General features: G+C 40.9%; 1 protein-coding gene across 2 annotated transcripts in view; it reads left to right on the top strand.

The window, feature by feature from the left end:
• The window catches only part of ADAMTSL1 (ADAMTS like 1), a 527,411-nt gene that overhangs the window by 226,213 nt on the left and 280,125 nt on the right, over positions 1 to 21,073 (top strand). For both annotated transcript variants that reach the window (XM_073636588.1, XM_073636596.1), the window contains exon 6: positions 8,234 to 8,308. In XM_073636588.1, coding sequence (XP_073492689.1) covers positions 8,234 to 8,308 — 75 coding nt within the window. The remainder of the gene's footprint in view (positions 1 to 8,233; positions 8,309 to 21,073) is intronic.

Raw genomic sequence — 21,073 nt, 5'->3', positions numbered from 1 at the left:
GCTGACCCCCCACCCCTTCAACCTCTGCAGCAATGCTGGCAGCACTTATACGTTTATTTCCCAAAGACAACCTCTGGATATGACGCTGAGCCCGTGCACTCAACTTCTGGTACTTTGGTAGACCATGGCAAGGCCTGTTCTGAGTGGGACCTGTCCTGTTAAACTGCTGTATGGTCTTGGCCAACATGCTGCAGCTCAGTTTCAGGGTCTTGGCAATCTTCTTATAGCCTAGGCCATCTTTATGTAGAACAACAATTCTTTTTTTCAGATTCTCAAAGAGTTATTTGCCATGAGGTGCCATGTTGAACTTCCAGTGACCAGTATGTGAGAGTGAGAGCGATAACACCAAATTTAACACACCTGATTCCCATTCACACCTGAGACCTTGTAACACTAACAAGTCACATGACACCAGGGAGGGAAAATGGCTAATTGGGCACAATTTGGACATTTTCACGTAGGGGTATATTGCCTATGGTTTAGACATTAATGTGTTGAGTTATTTTGAGGGGACAGCAAATTCACACTGTTATACAAGCTGTACACTCACTACTTTACATTGTAGTAAGGTGTCATTTTTTCAGTGTTGTCACATAAAAAAGATATAATAAAATATTTACAAAAATGTGAGGGGTGTACTCACTTTTGTGAGATACAGTATATATATATATATATATATATATATATATATATATATATATATATATATATATATATATATATATATATATATATATATATATATATATATATATATTTTTTTTTTTTTTTTTTAATAATATTATATATTGTAAAATTTGTGTCCATCCTGGCTAGGAAGTTAGGAAGTTGGGAACTTCTATTGCTGAGAACCCAAGTTTCCAACCCTTCTATAACTTAAAACAGTATAGTAAACATTTTTGTCTTGGTGTGGTATCATTTGGCTGTTATTTGACTAGGCCAGACTGACTCAGCGAGGTAATGAGTCCAAACTTTCCATGATATAAACAGTGTGACAGTAGGATGTTTTTATGCACTTACACATTATTGAAAATTTTTGCCAGGAAGAAAGTTTTACTCACAAAGTTTGTTTAAATGAAACCAAGCTTATCATTCATCATTTCATTTAAACAAAGTGGTTGGACATTAAGCACATCTTACTGTTTTAAATCTAATTTGGCGTTTATGGGATTCAGTTTGTTAAAACATTCCTATGCAATCAACATTCAGATGCTCAATGCGAGATAGGAACTTTAAACTATTTTAATACCTCAAGTATTAACCAACCATGTAAATAAATAGTACATATTAGTAGGTCCTCTCAGTGAACTATACTCAAATAAACACAGCAAATATAGAAATGTATTACTAATTATAGCTCAAAGTGTTGGATTTGTTAAATGCTTTAGTAGTTTTTGTTTTTAAGAGGCACAATAGTATAATATTTATTAACCATTCAAGATTGGTAACAACACATTCTATAAGATCTAGATCACATTCATGAAGATAACAAAAATGCCCATTATTTGAAGACTGGAAAAGCATTTCATAACATCAAGGTCACAGACAAATGTAAAAGCAAAGTGAATCTGCTTTTGTAAGTGCATAGGGTAGACATAATGTATTTGCTATGCCACAGGGGAATTCAGTATCTAGGTGAACTATTAGAAGAATAAATTAATGTCCATCCTCATACCCACACTCCCTACAGCGAAGATATCCCTTGGTCCTACACAGACCAGAGAGAAAAGATTAGGTTACGTGACCACTCAGAATGATTTTTTAACAAATCTCTTAGAACAAATAATAGTGGTCACTGTTTGTGTTGCTAAAATTACTAGAGTTATCAAAACTAGAGTTTGATGTGTCAGGGTCCTGGATAGGCAAGGTTGGGACATTTATTATAATACAGATAAACAAAGTGTGAAAACATATTTTGATTAATACTAACTGATTAAGTGCTGGCAACCACACTGATATGTTCTCTCCAGAATAACTTACTAATCTCCTATTTGGGTCTTCAGTCTTTGCAACAACACCTTCATGGTTTTTGCTGGTCATCCCAGTCTTCTTTTCCCTTCAATTTTTCCAAACTTGAGAGATGATTCTTCTCCTAATAAGTAAAAAATAAAATGGCTTCAGGTTAGTCATCTGGGCTTCTAGTGCAAGTTGGGCTTGATTTGTTGAAGGATCCATTTGTTTGCTTTCCTTTCTGTCTATGATATTCTGGGACATTCTTTACCAACACCAACATTTAGAGGCATCCATCTTTCTTGCTTCTCCATTGCCCAGCGTTTACACTCAAATAGAGTGACAGCAAAATCCATATTGTGTCAGTAGTTTCCTATAGTGTTGGTGGGTCTTATTATCAGTGCAAATGTCACGGAAACCAATTACCTTCATTTCACAAAGCACTAGTTGTGTATCATCATCAAAGACCGCTTGAATGTTTTGAATTTTTTTAAATTATGAGATTGAACCATTAGCCAGGGCCTATATAGGGCAACATTGGATGCTATTTAATGCAACTTTGTGCTGAACCCCAAAGTAACTTAGTAACCAAGTATGAGCAGGAATTTTTAATAAATACTAGTAGATCAATCTGTTTTTGTAGCTACAAGCAGGCTTGTAAGGTTAGCAGTAATAGAGAAAGGCATGAAAGCCAACTTCTCCAATATGCCAAATTCCACAAAGTGCTAACATATAATAAAATACCACTTTATGTTTTGCATTTGTTTAATAAATGAGACTGAGTGACTGAATTATTATTATTACTGTTAATAGCAGTGGTTTCAGTAGCAGTCATAGTCATATATAAAATTGCATTCACTGAGCGGCATATGTAAAGTTCATAGCAGTTCACAAGTTCACAATGTTCTATTTAACTATGTGAGGTTATCTCTAGATCATTGTGTTTTTCAAATATTACATAGGTAGATAATGAAGGATGTGGGGAGGGGAGTTGCTGACCACTACCATCACTGCCAAATGTGTGAGCACTGTGTGTATGGAACACCATATCAAAAGACACTCAAGCTCCATATGCTCATGAATAGAATCTTTTCTCTAGGAATGCTGACATGTTTTGGATTGGATCCCACAGATAAGATCATTATTTATGCCCTAAATATAACATCCTTGGTCTCTTCATAGACAGAGGAACCTTTTAAGCTTTTATTTTTTTCATCGTTCAAGCTTGACTTCATCTAACACTGAAAGAACTGAATGGCCTGCTTCATTTTCACATCACATCTAATGTTAACCTTGTGAGCAAATATTTTTATGTTTTTTTAATTTAAGACAAATGCAAGAGCTGGAACGCAGAGGAAAGTGTAAAAAGAATGTCATACTTGGAAAATAAAATGCAATCTGCACGACTCTGCACGGCAATTTAAATCTTCAGGGAGTCTTGTAAATAAAAGCATATATAAATTTAAATCAGAAAGCAAAAAGCAGTGGTTATTTCAAGACTTTTGACCTTTCAGCGTCAAAGCATTTTTTGAAAGATGGTTTTAATTATGTTATTTCTTTATGTGATCACAATATATCTCCACATTTCAGCAAAGAAAAAAAAAAGAATAAAAAAATGTTTGTCTTAACCACATCCTTGTTTATGTGAACTTTGTAGGTTGTAGGTTTTGTATGACATGAGAAAGCCTTTGAATGAAGCTGTGTACCTTGTGGTGCCCTTTTAGGATACATATGTATACATATTATGTAGTTGACATACATAGTGCATATCATTGCTGGGACAAGGTCAAGCAGTGCACAGGACAGAGATATCAAACTACACCCCTCTTTTCACTTGTGCTCTCGATCATTTTCTGCAGGTGGGATCCTACTCACCACTGCCACTGTGCATGTCTAAGCATTACTGGTTTTATGTGGACCTGAAACTCCACATTGATATTGTGTGACCTTCCTGTTGTATATTCTCCGCTGGTCTCTTTGTGTTGATTGTGAACAGAGCAGGATCATTCAGAGGCAAAACCAAAGGCAGGGTCCCCGGCACAGGTCAGGTGAGGCCAAAAATACTCACAAACATTTCCCAGCTGCTCCTATCTGTCTATGGGCAACATCAAACCCATTCTTCTCTGTCAGTGACTCCTTCAACGCATCTGAAGACAGTGAGCAACCAGTTGCCCATGGCAACTAGCCAATAATCTTCATTCCCAATGAACAAGGAGGTCTGACTGGTTGCCAGAGTAAAAATCCCCAGTCATCTTACAGCAGCTCATGTGTATCAGTCATGGGGGCCGGCATTCCCAATCCTTCCCCTTCTTTGCTGTTATTCCCACACACCCTCCACACATTCCTAGGACCCCTCTACTTTCTCAGTAGTCTGTTCTGAAGGGTATTGTGCTAGAAATGTCTGAGGGTCCAGAATACATAGGGCATGACCCTGATGTTAAAAGGCCATTAAAGTGACACTAAAAAAAATCAATATTCTTTAAAAATAATCCATACACATCCAAAATTGAATGGCCCTGTAATCTCAGAGTTCTCAAAACTTACATTTCCCCCCTCACTTCATTTGATTGGAACAAGCAGTACATCTAGTTGCAGTCATGTGCACTGCCTTAATGTACAGAGCAAAGTCGTTACCTGCTCATAAGTGCCTAAATGTACAGAGTTATGGGGTGTACAAACGGTCTGACTTTTTGGCTACAAAAGTCCGACGGACGCTGACGGACCAAATCCGGCGGACAATCCGATCGTGTGTGGACTTCCCTGGACTTTCAGCAGACTTTTACAGACGCAAATATGACGGACTTTAGATTTGGAACTTGCTTCAAATCTTTACGTCGTAACTCCGCCGGACCCAGAAATCCGCTTGTCTGTATGCTAGTCCGACGGACAAAAACCCACGCTAGGGCAGCTATTGGCTACTGGCTATCAACTTCCTTATTTTAGTCCGGTGTATGTCATCACGTACAAATCCATCGGACTTTTGTGTGATCGTATGTAGGCAAGTCCGTTCATTAGAAAGTCAGCGGCAAGTCTGCCAGAAGTCCGTCAAAAGTTTGTCGGACATGCTGTCGGATTTTTGTAGCCAAAAAGTCCGACCGTGTGCACGCCCCATTATATTATAACCTGCACTCATTTGCCTCAACATATAGTGAGAGGCCACTACCTGCTTCCTACTGCCTGAATGTACAGAGCTAAGCTATTGCCTGCTCTCTACTGCCTAAAGCCATAATGCAAGGACACCACCTGCTTCCTACTGACTTAAGGTAAAAAACATAATAATAGTAAAACTCTCCCCCTAAATACTCACCTGAGTAAAATCTGGATTTAGCGCTGTGCACATCTGCAGCAGCTCTTCGCCCCTCTTCCCTGTCTCAAAACCTTGGCTGACAGCAGTGGGAGCCATTGGCAAATAATGTCATAATACATGAGATATGTTTGTTAACTTTGTATTTTTTCCAGATTTGTGCAGCATCTAGTGTGAAACATGGCCTATTTTACCACCCTGCTTCATAGGCGTTGCCATTTACAGCAAGGTTATTAAAGATCGGACCTAATTAATAGGGCCCTAATTCATTCTGTTATTTCTTTGCTCCAAAAATCTAGGATATGCATCACTCCCAAGGTCTTCCCCTGGAAGGCATACTTCACATGCTACATGGCAAGGAAATCCCATCCCAGGAAGTACTCTGTGGTACCCATCCTGGCCTTCTTCCTGTCTGTTCTGAATCTGGATTTGGCTTTCAGTATCATCAAAGGCCAGATCTCAGCACTTCATTTCTAAAGACTCTCATTCCCTAGTAAAAAAAACCCTTGTACAGGGTGTCAGACACATAGTTCCACCTGCATGTTGACCTGCGACTCCATGGGACCTCAAATAGATTCAGTCATTTCAAAAACAGCCTTTTGAATTTATTAACGAGCTTTCTTTTTCTGCTTTCACTCACACTCCTTTTTTTGGTAGAGACTAAGTGTAGGTACTTGCCTACCCACAGGCCCTGAATTAATAAAACCTGAGTCAGCACACATAACCCACAGAACCTTGTACCCACACAATATGCTTTGACTACAGAGCAACCAGCAATTTCAGCAGTGGAACAAAAGCAAACCACCACCATCCTTGCCCCCACCCAGAATATGTGGTTTGGATGGAACATTAGCCCCCTGGCCCACCAGAATTGGTCGCCAGTAGCAGGCTGAACCCCCCCCCCAAAAAAAATGGTGGTCAGTTGCTGACTGTAACCAAGCTGCCATTGGGCATCATGATGCCCCTTATGTCCTCTCTGTCCCGGTACCCAGCAAACTACTGACATTCTGCATATCATTAGTCAGTACAGGACCAATACTAGGAAACGTCAGTATGTAGTATCATTGCATGAAAAAATCCTGGGTGGGAGGCATGTAAGTGCGAAGGTAAGTCTGAAAGTTAAACACTGTTATTATTGTATACACTTCTAGTCATTCTTTGCATTTGAACATCCTTTTTTTATGACTGTTATTATTCAGCACTGTAGATAAATAATTTCTGCAGTTATGTTGCTTTTGACACATAAAACTACATTTTGAATTGGTCTGCTAAATTTTGTCACCTTTTATCAGCAGCTAATTTCAGCAAGGCTAAGGTAGCTGCCAATTTAGTTTTTGATGGCCCAAGCTCAGAAAATCTCAACTCTACAACTAATATGTTTGCAAGTGAAGGACCATAGAGAAAGGCTATTTATAAAAATGTACTTAGTTGTTCTGTAGCTCTGTTTTTTAGACTGTGACCTGTGGTATTCCAACCTCAGATTCCACCACATGGTGCTTTTCTTTTTCCACCTGTCTCATGTCAAAGCCCAGTGACATCATAGGGCTTTCTCTTATTTCACATAGGTGGAAACAGTTTTAAAGCTCATATATATGAGTGCCCCTAATGAGCCTGAATGCCTCAATGCAAAAGGGTAACGAAGGAAAGATTGTTATATGGGTTTAATACAGTCTTAGAGCTCATACATGTGAGTGCCTTTAGTTTGCCTGAGTTTTGCAATATAGAAGGACACATGAGTGATTCTATGGAGCCTGAATATCTCAATAATGGACGATGCTGAAGAAAAGCATTTGCTATAGGTGGGAATAATCTTAGAGCTCATACACTCAAAGGTAGTTAAGAAAATGTATATGTGACACCACTTAAAATAAAAATAATCACAATCTACAGTATACACAATATATATATATATATATATATATATATATATATATATATATATATATATATATATATATATATAAATAATTCATTCCTTATAAATAACCGTGGTCCAATATGTAAGGAAACTTTAAACAGTCCAACATGTTTTTTAATCAGAACAAATGTCAATGCAGAGCAAGTGCAAAAAAAATCCAATGTTTGTGCCTCTGCGTGCTCCACCACCTTGCACCGTGTATGCTCACTGTTAAAGATTGGACCTATATGGAAAATTAGGTCAGTATGCACCTTCCCCTTTAAGCGGTATATGATTTCACCCAGCTGTCAAGACTTATCACTGTGCCGACTCAGGATCTTGACCACTGACTGAGAGCATCCACCTCCTCTCAGAAGAAAGCTGCAGTATGTGATTCAGAAAAATTCAGATTTTCAGCTGATTATAGTAACAAATGTCTCCATTTCCTGGTATGCGTTATGATATTATAGGCTCTGCGCCTATTTATTTTGTCATAGATCACATGACTTAATTCCCTTGACAAAGTCACAAGGCTTATGACAAAACACGTAGGAACAGAGCCTATTTCGTCATCACACATGCCTGGAGCTGGAGGCATCAGTTACTATAATCAGCTGCTAATCTGAATTCACATATACACATATATATATGCTTTTACACTGTAGTGCACCAGATTTTAAAGTGCATTGATCTAAGTGAGTGTTTAGTGGTTATTTTATAATAAAGCACAGTTTTAATGAAGGTGGTGTCACATATATTTTCCTGCATGTGGTTTATTTTCTTTCCAAAATTTGGTTTGTGCAATAATTGTGTATAATGGGTGATATACAGTTGTAAGGTGATTGTGCGGCATTCTTTGTATGTTTATTATCTGTTTTGGTATGGGAACACCTGACAATGTGGGCAGCAGACGACACATATTATATATATATAATAATATAAATATAATATATATTAGGAAGGAGTGATTTTTGTTCGGTTAATTGATCAGAGGTTTTATATTTTTGGTTATTATAATAACATTTTTATGTACTTCTTAAAAAGAATATTATTCTAAAACGTCTGATTTTTTTTAATTCTAGTGGATGATACAGTGGTTGTTATTCCATATGGCAGTAGACATATACGACTGGTGCTTAAAGGACCTGATCACTTGTGTAAGTAAATTTACCTTTAATAACTTTGAAAATCATCCCTTACCAACATTGCCAGTTAAAGAAGACTCATTTCAATGTTGTGAGTAACAAACCATCTGCGTTCTCAAAAATGACAACTACAGAAGCATTCTATAAATATGTTAGCAAACCATAATACAGTATAGGTGATAGCAGCTGATTTCAGTTTCAAAGTGGAAATGGCAAAATATGGCAGTTAAAGTGTAATTGATTACTACGGGCAGCTCAATAATATTTCCTTTTTTTCCATCTTAATTGAATATTATTTATGGTATAGCAAGTCATGTGAATCTCTGTAGTGTAGTGCTTTTTTTTTTTAATTAAAACTTCCTGTCTTTAAAGCATATACACAGAAAACCATCAACCATGGCATTGATTTGTTCAAACAATATAGAAAATAGTATTGACCTTGCATATGTGGAAAAAAATATTTACCCTAGTTCTTAACTATAACTTACTTCCTTACTTACCAGATTTTGAAGTGATTATACTGTATAATTATAATAAGCTGTCTTTTTAAACTACAATACACCTTTCAAGCTACAACATTTTAAAACAAAGTTTCCACCACCTTCTAATTATTATAATTATACAGGATTTCTATAGCGCTGACAGTTTACGCATCGCTTCACAACATAAGGACATACAGTGCAAGTACAATATAACTGAATACAGTAGGAATCAGAGAGCCCTGCTCATTAGAGCTTACAATTTAAGAGGGAGGGTCAAGAGATACAAGAGTTTGGGGATGGGCTGATGGGGAAAAAATGTGCAGTTGTTAGGTGAGGGCCAGATAGACTTCTCTGAAGAGATTAGTTTTTAGGGATTGTCTGAAAGTGAACAGAGTAGGAGATAGTTGGACAGATTGGGGTAGAGAGTTCCAGAGGATGGGAGAGGCTCTGGAGAAGTTCTGGAGTTGAGCGTGGGATGAGGTGACAGGAGAGCTAGAGAGCAGGAGGTCTTGGGAGGAATAAAAAGAAAGATTTGGTTGGTATTTTGAGACTAGGTTAGTGATGTAGCTGGGGGCCGAGTTGTGGATGGCTTTGAAAGTTAGTATCTTGAATTTAAGGATGAGAAGCCAGTGACAGGGTGGGAAGCCAGTGGAGGGATTGCATAGTTGCCAACATTGTCAAAAAATTTATAGGGACACTTTTTTGTCTGTAGGCAGGGTCTTATTATAATTGGGGGGCATACATTTTTAGGCGTGACATAGGGGGGAGGATAAATGCAGAGCGCAAAGCCCACTGCTGCAAAATGTGCGTGGTTTAAACGAAATATTGTGCGTGGCTTAAAAGGGGTGTGGTTAGAATTTGAGATGAAAGAGGGATGGAGGGAGAAGGAAGAGGGGGGATGGAGGGAGAAAGAGAGGGAGAGAAAGAATGCAGCTTGCTACTTGTCACCAGAGATGCAGTGCTCATTTGTAACCAGATGCAGCTTGCTATTTGCCACCAGATGCAGCTTGCCTCACTTGTCACCAGATGCAGCTTGCCACTTGCCACCAGAGATGCAGCGCTCAATTGTCACCAGATGCAGCTTGCTACTTGCCACCAGAGATGCAGCGCTCACTTGTCACCAGATGCAGCTTGCTACTTGCCCTCACAAATGCAGCTTACTACTTGTCACCAGATGCAGCTTGCTACTTTTCACCAGAGATGCAGCGCTCACTTGTCACCAGATGCAGGTTGCTACTTGCCACCAGAGATGCAGCACTCACTTGTCACCAGATGCAGCTAGCTACTTGCCACCAGAGATGCAGCGCTCACTTGTCACCAGATGCAGCTTGCTACTTGCCACCAGAGATGCAGCGCTCACTTGTCACCAGATGCAGCTTGCTACTTGCCACCAGAGATGCAGCACTCACTTGTCACCCGATGCAGCTTGCTACTTGCCACCAGAGATGCAGTGCTCCATTGTCACCAGATGCAGTTTGCTACTTGCCACCAGAGATGCAGCACTCACTTGTCACCAGATGCAGCTAGCTACTTGCCACCAGAGATGCAGTGCTCACTTGTCACGAGATGCAACTTGCTACTTGCCACCAGAGATGCAGCGCTCATTTGTCACCAGATGCAGCTAGCTACTTGCCACTAGGGATGAGCCGAACACCCCCCTGTTCGGTTCGCACCAAAACATGCGAACAGGAAAAAAGTTTGTTCGAACACGCGAACACCGTTAAAGTCTATGGGACACGAACATGAATATTCAAAAGTGCTAATTTTAAAGGCTTATATGCAAGTTATTGTCATAAAAAGTGTTTGGGGACCTGGGTCCTGCCCCAGGGGACATGGATCAATGCAAAAAAAAGTTTTAAAAACGGCCGTTTTTTCAGGAGCAGTGATTTTAATAATGCTTAAAGTCAAACAATAAAAGTGTAATATCCCTTTAAATTTCGTAGCTGGGGGGTGTCTATAGTATGCCTGTAAAGGGGCACATGTTTCCCGTGTTTAGAACAGTCTGACAGCAAAATGACATTTCGAAGGAAAAAACCCATTTAAAACTACTCACAGCTATTACATTGCCGACAATACACATAAAAGTTCATTGATAAAAACGGCATGGGAATTCCCCACAGGGGAACCCCGAACCAAAATTAAAAAAAAAAAATGACGTGGGAGTCCCCCTAAATTCCATACCAGGCCCTTCAGGTCTGGTATGGATATTAAGGGGAACCCCGGCCAAAATTTAAAAAAAAAATGACGTGGGGTTCCCCCTAAATTCCATACCAGACCCTTATCCGAGCACACAACCTGGCAGGCCGCAGGAAAAGAGGGGGGAACGAGAGTGCGGCCCCCCCCCTCCTGAACCGTACCAGGCCACATGCCCTCAACATTGGGAGGGTGCTTTGGGGTAGCCCCCCAAAACACCTTGTCCCCATGTTGATGAGGACAAGGGCCTCATCTCCACAACCCTGGCCGGTGGTTGTGGGGGTCTGCGGGCGGGGGGCTTATCGAAATCTGGAAGCCCCCTTTAACAAGGGGACCCCCAGATCGCGGCCCCCCCCTGTGTGAAATGGTAAGGGGGTACTTACCCCTACCATTTCACTAAAAAACTGTCAAAAATGTTAAAAATGACAAGAGACAGTTATTGACAATTCCTTTAAATGCTTCTTCTTTCTTCTATCTTCCTTCATCTTCTTCTTCTTCTGGTTCTTCTGGCTCTTCTGGTTCTTCCTCCGACGTTCTCGTCCAGCATCTCCTCCACGGCGTCTTCTATCTTCTTCTCCTCGGGCCGCTCCGCACCCATGGCATGGGGGGAGGCTCCCGCTCTTCTCTTCTTCTTTTCTTCTTTTCTTCTCTTCTTCTCTTCTTCTCTTCTTCATTTTCTTCTCCGGGCCGCTCCGCATCCATGCTGGCATGGAGGGAGGCTCCCGCTGTGTGACAGCGTCTCCTCGTCTGACGGTTCTTAAATAACGGGGGGCGGGGCCACCTGGTGACCCCGCCGTCCTCTGATGCACGGTGACTTGACGGGACTTCCCTGTGACGTCACGGGGAATGCCACAGGGAAGTGCCGTCATGTCCTGTGCATCAGAGGGGGGGCGGGGTCACCGGGTGGCCCCGCCCCCCGTTATTTAAGAACCGTCAGACAAGGAGACGCCGTCACACAGCGGGAGCCTCCCTCCATGCCAGCATGGATGCGGAGCGGCCCGGAGAAGAAAATGAAGAAGAGAAGAAGGAAGAAGAGAAGAAGATGAAGAAGAAGATGAAGAGAAGAGCGGGAGCCTCCCCCCATGCCATGGGTGCCGAGCGGCCCGAGGAGAAGATAGAAGACGCCGCGGAGGAGATGCTGGACGAGAACGCCGAAGGAAGAACCAGAAGAACCAGAAGAAGAAGAAGATGAAGGAAGATAGAAGAAAGAAGAAGCATTTAAATAAAGGAATTGTCAAAAACTGTCTCTTGTCATTTTTAACATTTTTGACAGTTTTTTAGTGAAATGGTAGGGGTAAGTACCCCCTTACCATTTCACACAGGGGGGGGCCTGGATCTGGGGGTCCAGATTCCGATAAGCCCCCCGCCCGCAGACCCCCACAACCACCAGCCAAGGTTGTGGGGATGAGGCCCTTGTCCTCATCAACATGGGGACAAGGTGTTTTGGGGGGCTACCCCAAAGCTCCCTCCCAATGTTGAGGGCATGTGGCCGGGTACGGTTCAGGAGGGGGGGGGCGCACTCTCGTCCCCCCCTCTTTTCCTGCGGCCTGCCAGGTTGTGTGCTCGGATAAGGGTCTGGTATGGAATTTAGGGGGAACCCCACGTCATTTTTTTTTTTTATTTTGGCCGGGGTTCCCCTTAATATCCATACCAGACCTGAAGGTCCTGGTATGGAATTTAGGGGGACTCCCACGTCATTTTTTTTTTTAAATTTTGGTTCGGGGTTCCCCTGTGGGGAATTCCCATGCCGTTTTTATCAATGAACTTCTATGTGTATTGTCGGCAATGCAATAGCCGCGAGTAGTTTTAAATGGGTTTTTTCCTTCGAAATGTCATTTTGCTGTCAGACTGTTCTAAACACGGGAAACATGCGCCCCTTTACAGGCATACTATAGACACCCCCCAGCTACGAAATTTAAAGGGATATTACACTTTTATTGTTTGACTTTAAGCATTATTAAAATCACTGCTCCTGAAAAAACGGCCATTTTTAAAACTTTTTTTTGCATTGATCCATGTCCCCTGGGGCAGGACCCGGGTCCCCAAACACTTTTTATGACAATAACTTGCATATAAGCCTTTAAAATTAGCACTTTTGATTTCTCCCATAGACTTTTAAAGGGTGTTCCACGGCATTCGAATTTGCCGCGAACACCCCAAATTGTTCGCTGTTCGGCGAACTTGCGAACAGCCAATGTTCGAGTCGAACATGAGTTCGACTTGAAGCTCATCCCTACTTGCCACCAGAGATGCAGCGCTCACTTGTCACCAGATGGAGCATGCTACTTGTCACCAGAGATGCAGCGCTCACTTGTCACCAGATGCAGCTTGCTAATTGCCACCAGAGATGCAGCGCTCACTTGTCACCAAGCTGTAACTTGCTGCTTGCCACCAGAGATGCAGCGCTCACTTGTCAGTAAGATGCAGCTTGCCGCCATATTCTGAACCATCCATGCTGCTGTATCGCCAGAGCTGCCACTAGAGGTCCGGGGTTGGCACTGGTGATATTGTCTCTGCCGCCATTTTTGCAAAGAGCAGCTCTCGTGGAGGCCGAGTGTAGTGTACACCGAGGGGAATAAACAAGAGGCAGAGCCTGGGTGGCAATGAAAGCGGCTGCCAATAGAAATAGAGCTGCCGCCAACCCCCCGCCTCTTGTTTCTTTCCTGCCTCAGCCTCAAGGAGAGCTGCTTTTCGCAAAAATGGCAGCGACCCCAGATCTCTAGCGATGGCTCTGGCGATTCATCATGGAACACCGGGACAAAGCCAATTTTCCATGAATTTTCCTGGGACACGGTAAGACCAGGATTTAGGTCTGAATACCGTGAATGTCCTGGGAAAATCTGGACCGTTGGCAAGTATGAGATTGGCAGAGAGTGGTAACAGATGCTGAGCAGTTTGTAAGGTGGATGACTAATACTTACCTCAATGTACACTCCCGTGATCTTCCATCTGCAATAACCTGTCTACTTAATTTCATCAAGCCTGACCTGTAATCAGTGCGGGACCAGCAACCATTTTATCAGCATGGGGCACTGTAAAAGTATCTGGTCACATCCCATCACTAAAAATTGTAGGACTGTGATACCAGCTGTTAAAGGACCACAGATTAAGATAAGTATAAATGGATCTTTAAACCTTTATTTAAAAAACATGGTAGAGATTGCTCAGGCGTATGGTGAGAGAGGTATTATTGATTTTTTTATGTGGCAGTAGTTCAGCTTTAAAGTGTAGACATAATGTACATAAAATAAAGTGTATCTTTGTTTTAGCCACCTATAATTCCCTGTACAACGGCATTCAGATTAGGAAATAAAGTAGGAGCATTGTAAGCCAATCAAGTTTTATTGCATCGCCTGATTTTTGCGGATCAAACAGAGTGCATGGAGGAGGGAGCATAAAGATGGCCCTATCACTGAGTTACTGCTCCTTAACCACTTGTTTACTGGCCACTTAAACCCCTTCCTGTCAAGACCAATTTTCAGGTTTTAGCGCTGTCACTCACTTTTTCCCACAAATAGAGCTTTCTTTTGGTGGTATTTGATCATCACTGGGTTTTTGTTAAAAAAATGAAAAAAAAAAAAAACGAAAATCCTTGATGTACGCTGATGAGGCTGCACTGATGGGCACTGATAGGCTGCACTGATGGGCACTGATAGGCTGCACTGATGGGCACTGGTAAGGTAGCACTGATGTGCACTGATAGGTGGCACTGATGGGCACTGATGAGGCGGCACCGGTAGGTGGCACTGAAGGTCACTGATAGGTGGCACTGATAGCTGGCACTGATGGACTATGATGGGTGGCAGTGATGGGCACTGGTAGGTGATACTGATAGGCATCACTACTTTTTGGCACAGATGAGGCACTGATTGGCACCACTAGTGGGCATTGATAGGTGGCACTGGTGGGCACTGATAGGTGGCACTGATTGGTGGCTCTGATATGCACTGGTGGGCACTGGCAGGTGGCACTGATATGCACTGGTGGGCACTGGTATCCAGCACTGGCAGCCGGCACTGGTGGGCACAGGTGAGGTGGCTGCACCTCTTCCTCTTCGGGACCGATGTCCCTTTTACAGAAGCCAGTGATGGGCTTTTTTTTCTGACAGCGTGAGGAGAAAAAATAAACGATTACTGATCTTCTGTTTACATCACGTAATCAGCTGTCATTGTCTGACAGCTGATCACATGGGAAGGAGCCAGGATCAGCCCCTTACTCTGATTTGTGATCACCCAAGACTCATTGACATTGGGGAGCGTGCAAAGGGGAGGACGTCATATGACAGGCCCTCGGCAATGTAGGTCCGCGCTGTAGCCGTCATTCAGCTAAAGTGTGGAAGGGAAGGGGTTAACTAACAGTCTTGGACACACTGTATTGCCTTGACTGCAAAAGAGAAAAATGACAGGTGCAGTGACAGGCAAGGGTTTATTTATTAGTTTGCTTATAAATAGAAAATCTTTTAATTATATCAGATAAATCTTTTTACTGCCAAGGATGAAAGATACTTTTTCTGTTTTAAAAATGCTTCTCAGGTGCAACCATTATAGTTATTTTGTAAAGAAAGGGAAAATGAAGATATTTGGTATAGTAAGGAGTCACATACCCTTCCTCAGTTTTGATCCAGAAAAAGAAAAATGACTGGAAGTCTGATTTGTTGGTTTTGGCAAAACTTAAACTTTTTTTTTTTTCATTCTTGGAAAATACCAAGTGTGGAGCATGATACATATCTTAGTAGTAGTAAAGGATAACTAAATCCAAAAGTCCTTCTTCCATCTAGGAACTTAAAGCAGAAATAAACCCATCCATTTAACAGTTTAAAAAAACTGTTACAGTGCCGGAAATGTAACACTCCCATTGGCTGTGCTCTCAACCAAACTGTCAAACTATCCAATGGCTGGTGTCATCAATGATCACATGTGCAGCACCATGGCAGTTGAAGATTAAACAGAGGCCAAGATGGCAGCTCCCTTGGTTGAAAACGATAGGAAAGTTTACTTCCACTTTAAGCCTAGTACACACGGGCCGAATGTCGGTTGGCATCTGCCTAGTTCAATAGAAACCAGGTGACATTCAGCCAGTGTGTACGGCAGCTTCTCTCAAAGACTCCTAACTGAAAAAAAGGTCTGCCAATCGACTCCCGATCAGCGCTCTCAGCCAACGGCTGTCGGAACACAATAGCTCAATAGGGGAGGTTGCTGTACTAACATCGCATAGTTAGTACAGCAGTTCTGACCTGAGCGGTCAGGTTTTTTTTTCATTCACAGCTAGTAGTGTGTTCGAGGCTTAAGGTATCTTATAATTCATCCAAAGGAAAACTTCTGTGATTTGTCCCTGGAATCATGTTTCTGGCACAAAGCATTTTTAATGCAGTGCTACAAAACAAATAAAATTTTACATATTACTAGTAAAAAAAAAAAAAAATATGCTAAAGGAAGAAGGCAATGAAAGAGTTAATAAAAAGCAGTTTGAGTAACAAGGAATTAAACTTGTATTTATTTTGAATAGGTTTACAGTTCACATAGAACACTAACTATGAAGATAGGCTGTGTAGTTTTTGTTCATAATAAATGAAGAGCATGATGGAGGTTTCTCATTGACAACTAGCAGTGTAGATTAACCTGAAAGATAAGCTCCCCCCCCCCCAGTGTAGTCAACAGAGCTGTGCTGTCCTCTCACTGGTGTTTGTTAGGAGCTTCTGATAAAGTACAAATTACACAGAGAAAGGAGCGTATCTGTATATTGACAGATTGGTCTTGCAGAGGCAGAAGAGTCTCCCACCTAAGCTCACTGCACTTTACATTTTTTTTTTTTTTTTTTTTACACTAGTTCGTAAGGAATCATGTTGATAGGTGACAACTATATCAGTAACAAAACAGTAACAAATATTAATTTTCAGCAATTTAATTTTTTTTTAATTTAAAAGAGAAACTCTCATTATGCCACGAGTCATGAGAGACTCCTACCTTATTAATGCTGGTGGAAGTGATTATGTAATTATAACTGTAGTAACAAGAAACTATTCATTCAGCACTCTGTAGTACCCATTCCATAAAAGTAAAATACAGGAGGACAAACCAAATCTTGAAAAGACAAAAAAAACTTTTTCTCCAAATACTTGACGCTAGTGTTACCTTTTCTGCCAAATTTCAAGCAGGAAGGAAATGACTTGTAGAAACAGGAAATTCTAACCCTCAGGGGGCTGCACACCATATGGAAGTTAGCCCGGTACGGCACTTCATCAGAGTTCTGCTTGGTGACAATATTTTGCTGAAAACGATTCTGTGTTTACTTTTTTAACATCATTACTTGCAGAGGAAAAAAAATCATGATTAAATGGACTTTCGCTAGGCAGATCTGTCCTACTGAATTCAGTCATAAAATGAGCTAAATGACAGGAGGGAGGAAGGTGGTGACTTTTGATTTTTCTCCCTGAAAACTGCCTTTTGGCACTGAATGAAACTTAAGTTTAGTGTATCTGCTAATGGCAGCTGTTTGATTTATGCATTCATTTACATTTGGCGTTCTAAAACAGAACATTTTGTGGAGATTAGCACCTTGTAATCACATGATTCTGTCAGATAGCTGCAAGGAAAAACTCAGGGTTTATGAGAACTAGGATAGGAATAGGACTGAATGGATAACTAAGCACTGTGAAGGAAAATACAGTAAAATAGAAGAGAACAAAGTATACCGAGTTATAGCTGTAGTGTGATTATTAGCAAAATCTCAAAATTATGATAAACCATAGGAAGACCATATGGTCATGATTTTTCTATAAATGCTCCCTTTATTTTTTTAGTTTACTGAAGGGTTCAGAAACTAACATTTCTGTTCAACTTCTGTCCCAGAAACAATGTCACACTCAACACAAAAGTTGACGCCTCAAAAAAAAGTCTCCCCACTTTAGAAACAGACACCAATAAAACATAAAAGAGGTTCTAACTCTTCCCACTGTTTGAGATTCTTTTTTTCAAAGTGATCAGGAACACAAGAAGTGGGGAGATGTCTCACCAGCAGGTACACAGACACCAATACAGAATTTCACACCCTTCACTGTAAATCTAACAATGTTTAAACGTTGAAAATAAATCATTGTCACCAATGCCTGCTTGTGAAGTTTGCCCATGAGCCAATGCACATTTAAAAATCATGCAAATAAAATCAATATGCTAAAAGCCCATTATAGTATAATGTATAAAAACTGAAGAATGAGAAGAGTATAGATCGTGCCTAAGGAAACCAATCAGATCCCGCTGTCACTTTTCTTTTCCAGGCTAGGACATGGAATTGAATTTGATTGCTTGCTAGTTCCAGTAGCACAATATTTCTTTTGGTAAAGTTCTTTAAATCAGGCTGGTTAAAAACATCTGTTTTCCTTTAGTTCAGTAAGAATAATCTGCTGATTCAGAAAATACAGTAGAATAGCCAAATATTTGGAGAATACAGTAGATGCAGCCTTAGAGTTTCACATATAGTGCTCCACAGATGTTAGTAGGGAAAGACATTCTAACAGATGTACATATATATTCATTAGAAATAAAAATATCTCCAAATCTGTTTGCTTGTAAGAAGAAAATATCAAACTGTTGGTGCTATATAAATCCTGTATAATAATAATAATAATAATTTGCGATAAAGAATTGTGCATTAATCTCCTAGCAAATATTAAAGACCAGACAGGTTGTGAGTGTTTCCTATTGATAACTTTTTTTTTTTTTGGTAATTTTTTAACGTGGTGCAGAAATGAGGTAGCCTGATTTTGTAATTGATTGTAATTTAATATGATAAATTCATTTATGACCTAAACTGTGGTAGTCCTTCCTAGTAACCACTAGCTTCAAACCACATCTTGTGGTTTTGGAGTTTGTGAGAGTTCCTTTAGGGTTAGAAGGACAACGTCACATTGTGACTAGCTGGGGAGCTCTGTTCATGAATAAGGACCCCCAAATATCTTTTAACGTGGTTACTGTCAGATTTAAAAGACACACATTTCTGTATCCATTAAAGCAACATTAAATATACTTTGTATTCTTCAATGCAAGTAGAGTAACTACCTGAGCTTAACCTGGTATCAAGTTTTTACAATTTCCTGTACAGCTGTGGTCAGACTGGGAAAGGGATAAGCAGCACAAGGAGCCAATATTTTGCAATGCAGTGCTCATGTGCCACCAATAGACTGTCAGGGCTAAGCTCAGCCCTTCCTTCCTCTGAGCTGGCCGCTCAGCTGTTGGCTAATTGCCAGCTCCTATCTCTCCACGGTGACTCACCTGTTGATGATATCCTGTTCGTCAGTCCTACCTACTTAAGCCGTCCAGCCCAGATGATCTCTGCCTACGCCTTGGTCAACATGACAGAGACTATGTCCTGCGCTCCTGTTAAAGACTTGCTTGGCAGACATTCCTTCTGGCTCCAGATCCTGCTTGCTGTTCCACTACTACTACTACTGATCTCTGGCTTCCTGACTTTCTGGCTTGTCTGACTATCCGTTTCTGGTTACCGAACTTTGGCTCTGTTTTGACTACTTGTTTTATTATTAAACAAGTGTAATTTAACTGTACTTCTGTCTCGGTCTGATTCATGGTTTCTGACAAAGACATGCTGATGGGAGAAAAAAGAGAAGTAACAGAGATGAGCTCATCAGTGTTTTCTGTGTCCTTGCACTGCCCAATCAACAAGCATTACATAGAGCAGAACTTCACTCTTTTAATCAACATTGACTATTTTTAAAGTGGTTGTAAAGGCTCAAGATTTTTTAACTTCATGCATACTATAATAGGTAAATATATATATATATATATATATATATGTAAAAAACCTTCTGTGTGCAGCAATCCCCCCAGCCCCCTGTATACTTACCTGAGCCCCATCTTGATCCAGCGATGTGCAGGAGAACTTCATCTCTCCTGAGACAATGAGTCCAGATATGCCCCGTACTCACGGTCGGACATTGATCGGACATTCCGACAACAAAATCCTAGAATTTTTTCCGACGGATGTTGGCTCAAACTTGCCTTGCATACACACGGTCACACAAAGTTGTCGGAAAATCCGATTATTCTGAACGCGGTGACGTAAAACACGTACTTTGGGACTATAAACGGGGCAGTAGCCAATAGCTTTCATCTTTTTATTTATTCTGAGCATGCATGGCACTTTGTGCGTCGGATTTGTGTACACACGATCGTAAATTCCGATAACGGATTTTGTTGTCAGAAAATTTTATAGCCTGTTCTCAAACTTTGTGTGTCGGAAAATCTGATGGAAAATGTGTGATGGAGCCTACATACGGTCGGAATTTCCCACAACAAGGTCCTATCACACATTTTCCGTCGGAAAATCCGACCGTGTGTACGGGGCATAAGAGTGCATTTCTTGTAATGGTGATGACTCCACGTGGTGACTACAATTATGGAGTAACACGACCTCCGCACAATATTATTGGTGTTTTCCTCAAGACACATATTGAATTTGGACTATTTCATATACTCTATTCACCTTTGCCAGATTTCATTTTGATATGGACTTTTGTTTGTAGCCATTTATTTTCACTATATTAGTGTGGCAACATATATGCTATATGTGTTTATTTAGTTTGTCTTACTATTGGTTGCCACTAGCGCATTTTCTATTTTTGTTTGTTGATGCACTAACTGCACCCTGACATGTTTTGTCAAAAACAGACCTCCTCAGGAGGAATTTCTTATGATATTATGATATACTTTTTTGGTATATTTAAGCGCTGCCAATGTACACTTTTAATCCGCTTTACATTAAGCCTGTTCCATAATTGTGCTACTGCTCCTGCAACATTACAGTAGCAGCAACAATACATTACTTTATATACATATATTAAACAATGGATTAGAATGGGAATTACTCTTATGCCCCGTACACACGGTCGGATTTTCCAATGGAAAATGTGTGATAGGACCTTGTTGTCGGAAATTCTGACCGTGTGTAGGCTCCATCACACATTTTCCATCGGATTTTCCGACACACAAAGTTTGAGAGCAGGATATAAAATTTTCCGACAACAAAATCCGTTGTCGGAAATTCCGATCGTGTGTACACAAATCCGACGGACAAAGTGCCACGCATGCTC

This window comes from Aquarana catesbeiana, linkage group LG01, assembly GCF_042186555.1.
Source record: "Aquarana catesbeiana isolate 2022-GZ linkage group LG01, ASM4218655v1, whole genome shotgun sequence".
Lineage (NCBI taxonomy): Eukaryota > Metazoa > Chordata > Amphibia > Anura > Ranidae > Aquarana > Aquarana catesbeiana.
The sequence above is the reverse complement of the archived record's forward strand: the minus strand, read 5'-3'. Positions and strand labels throughout refer to the sequence as shown.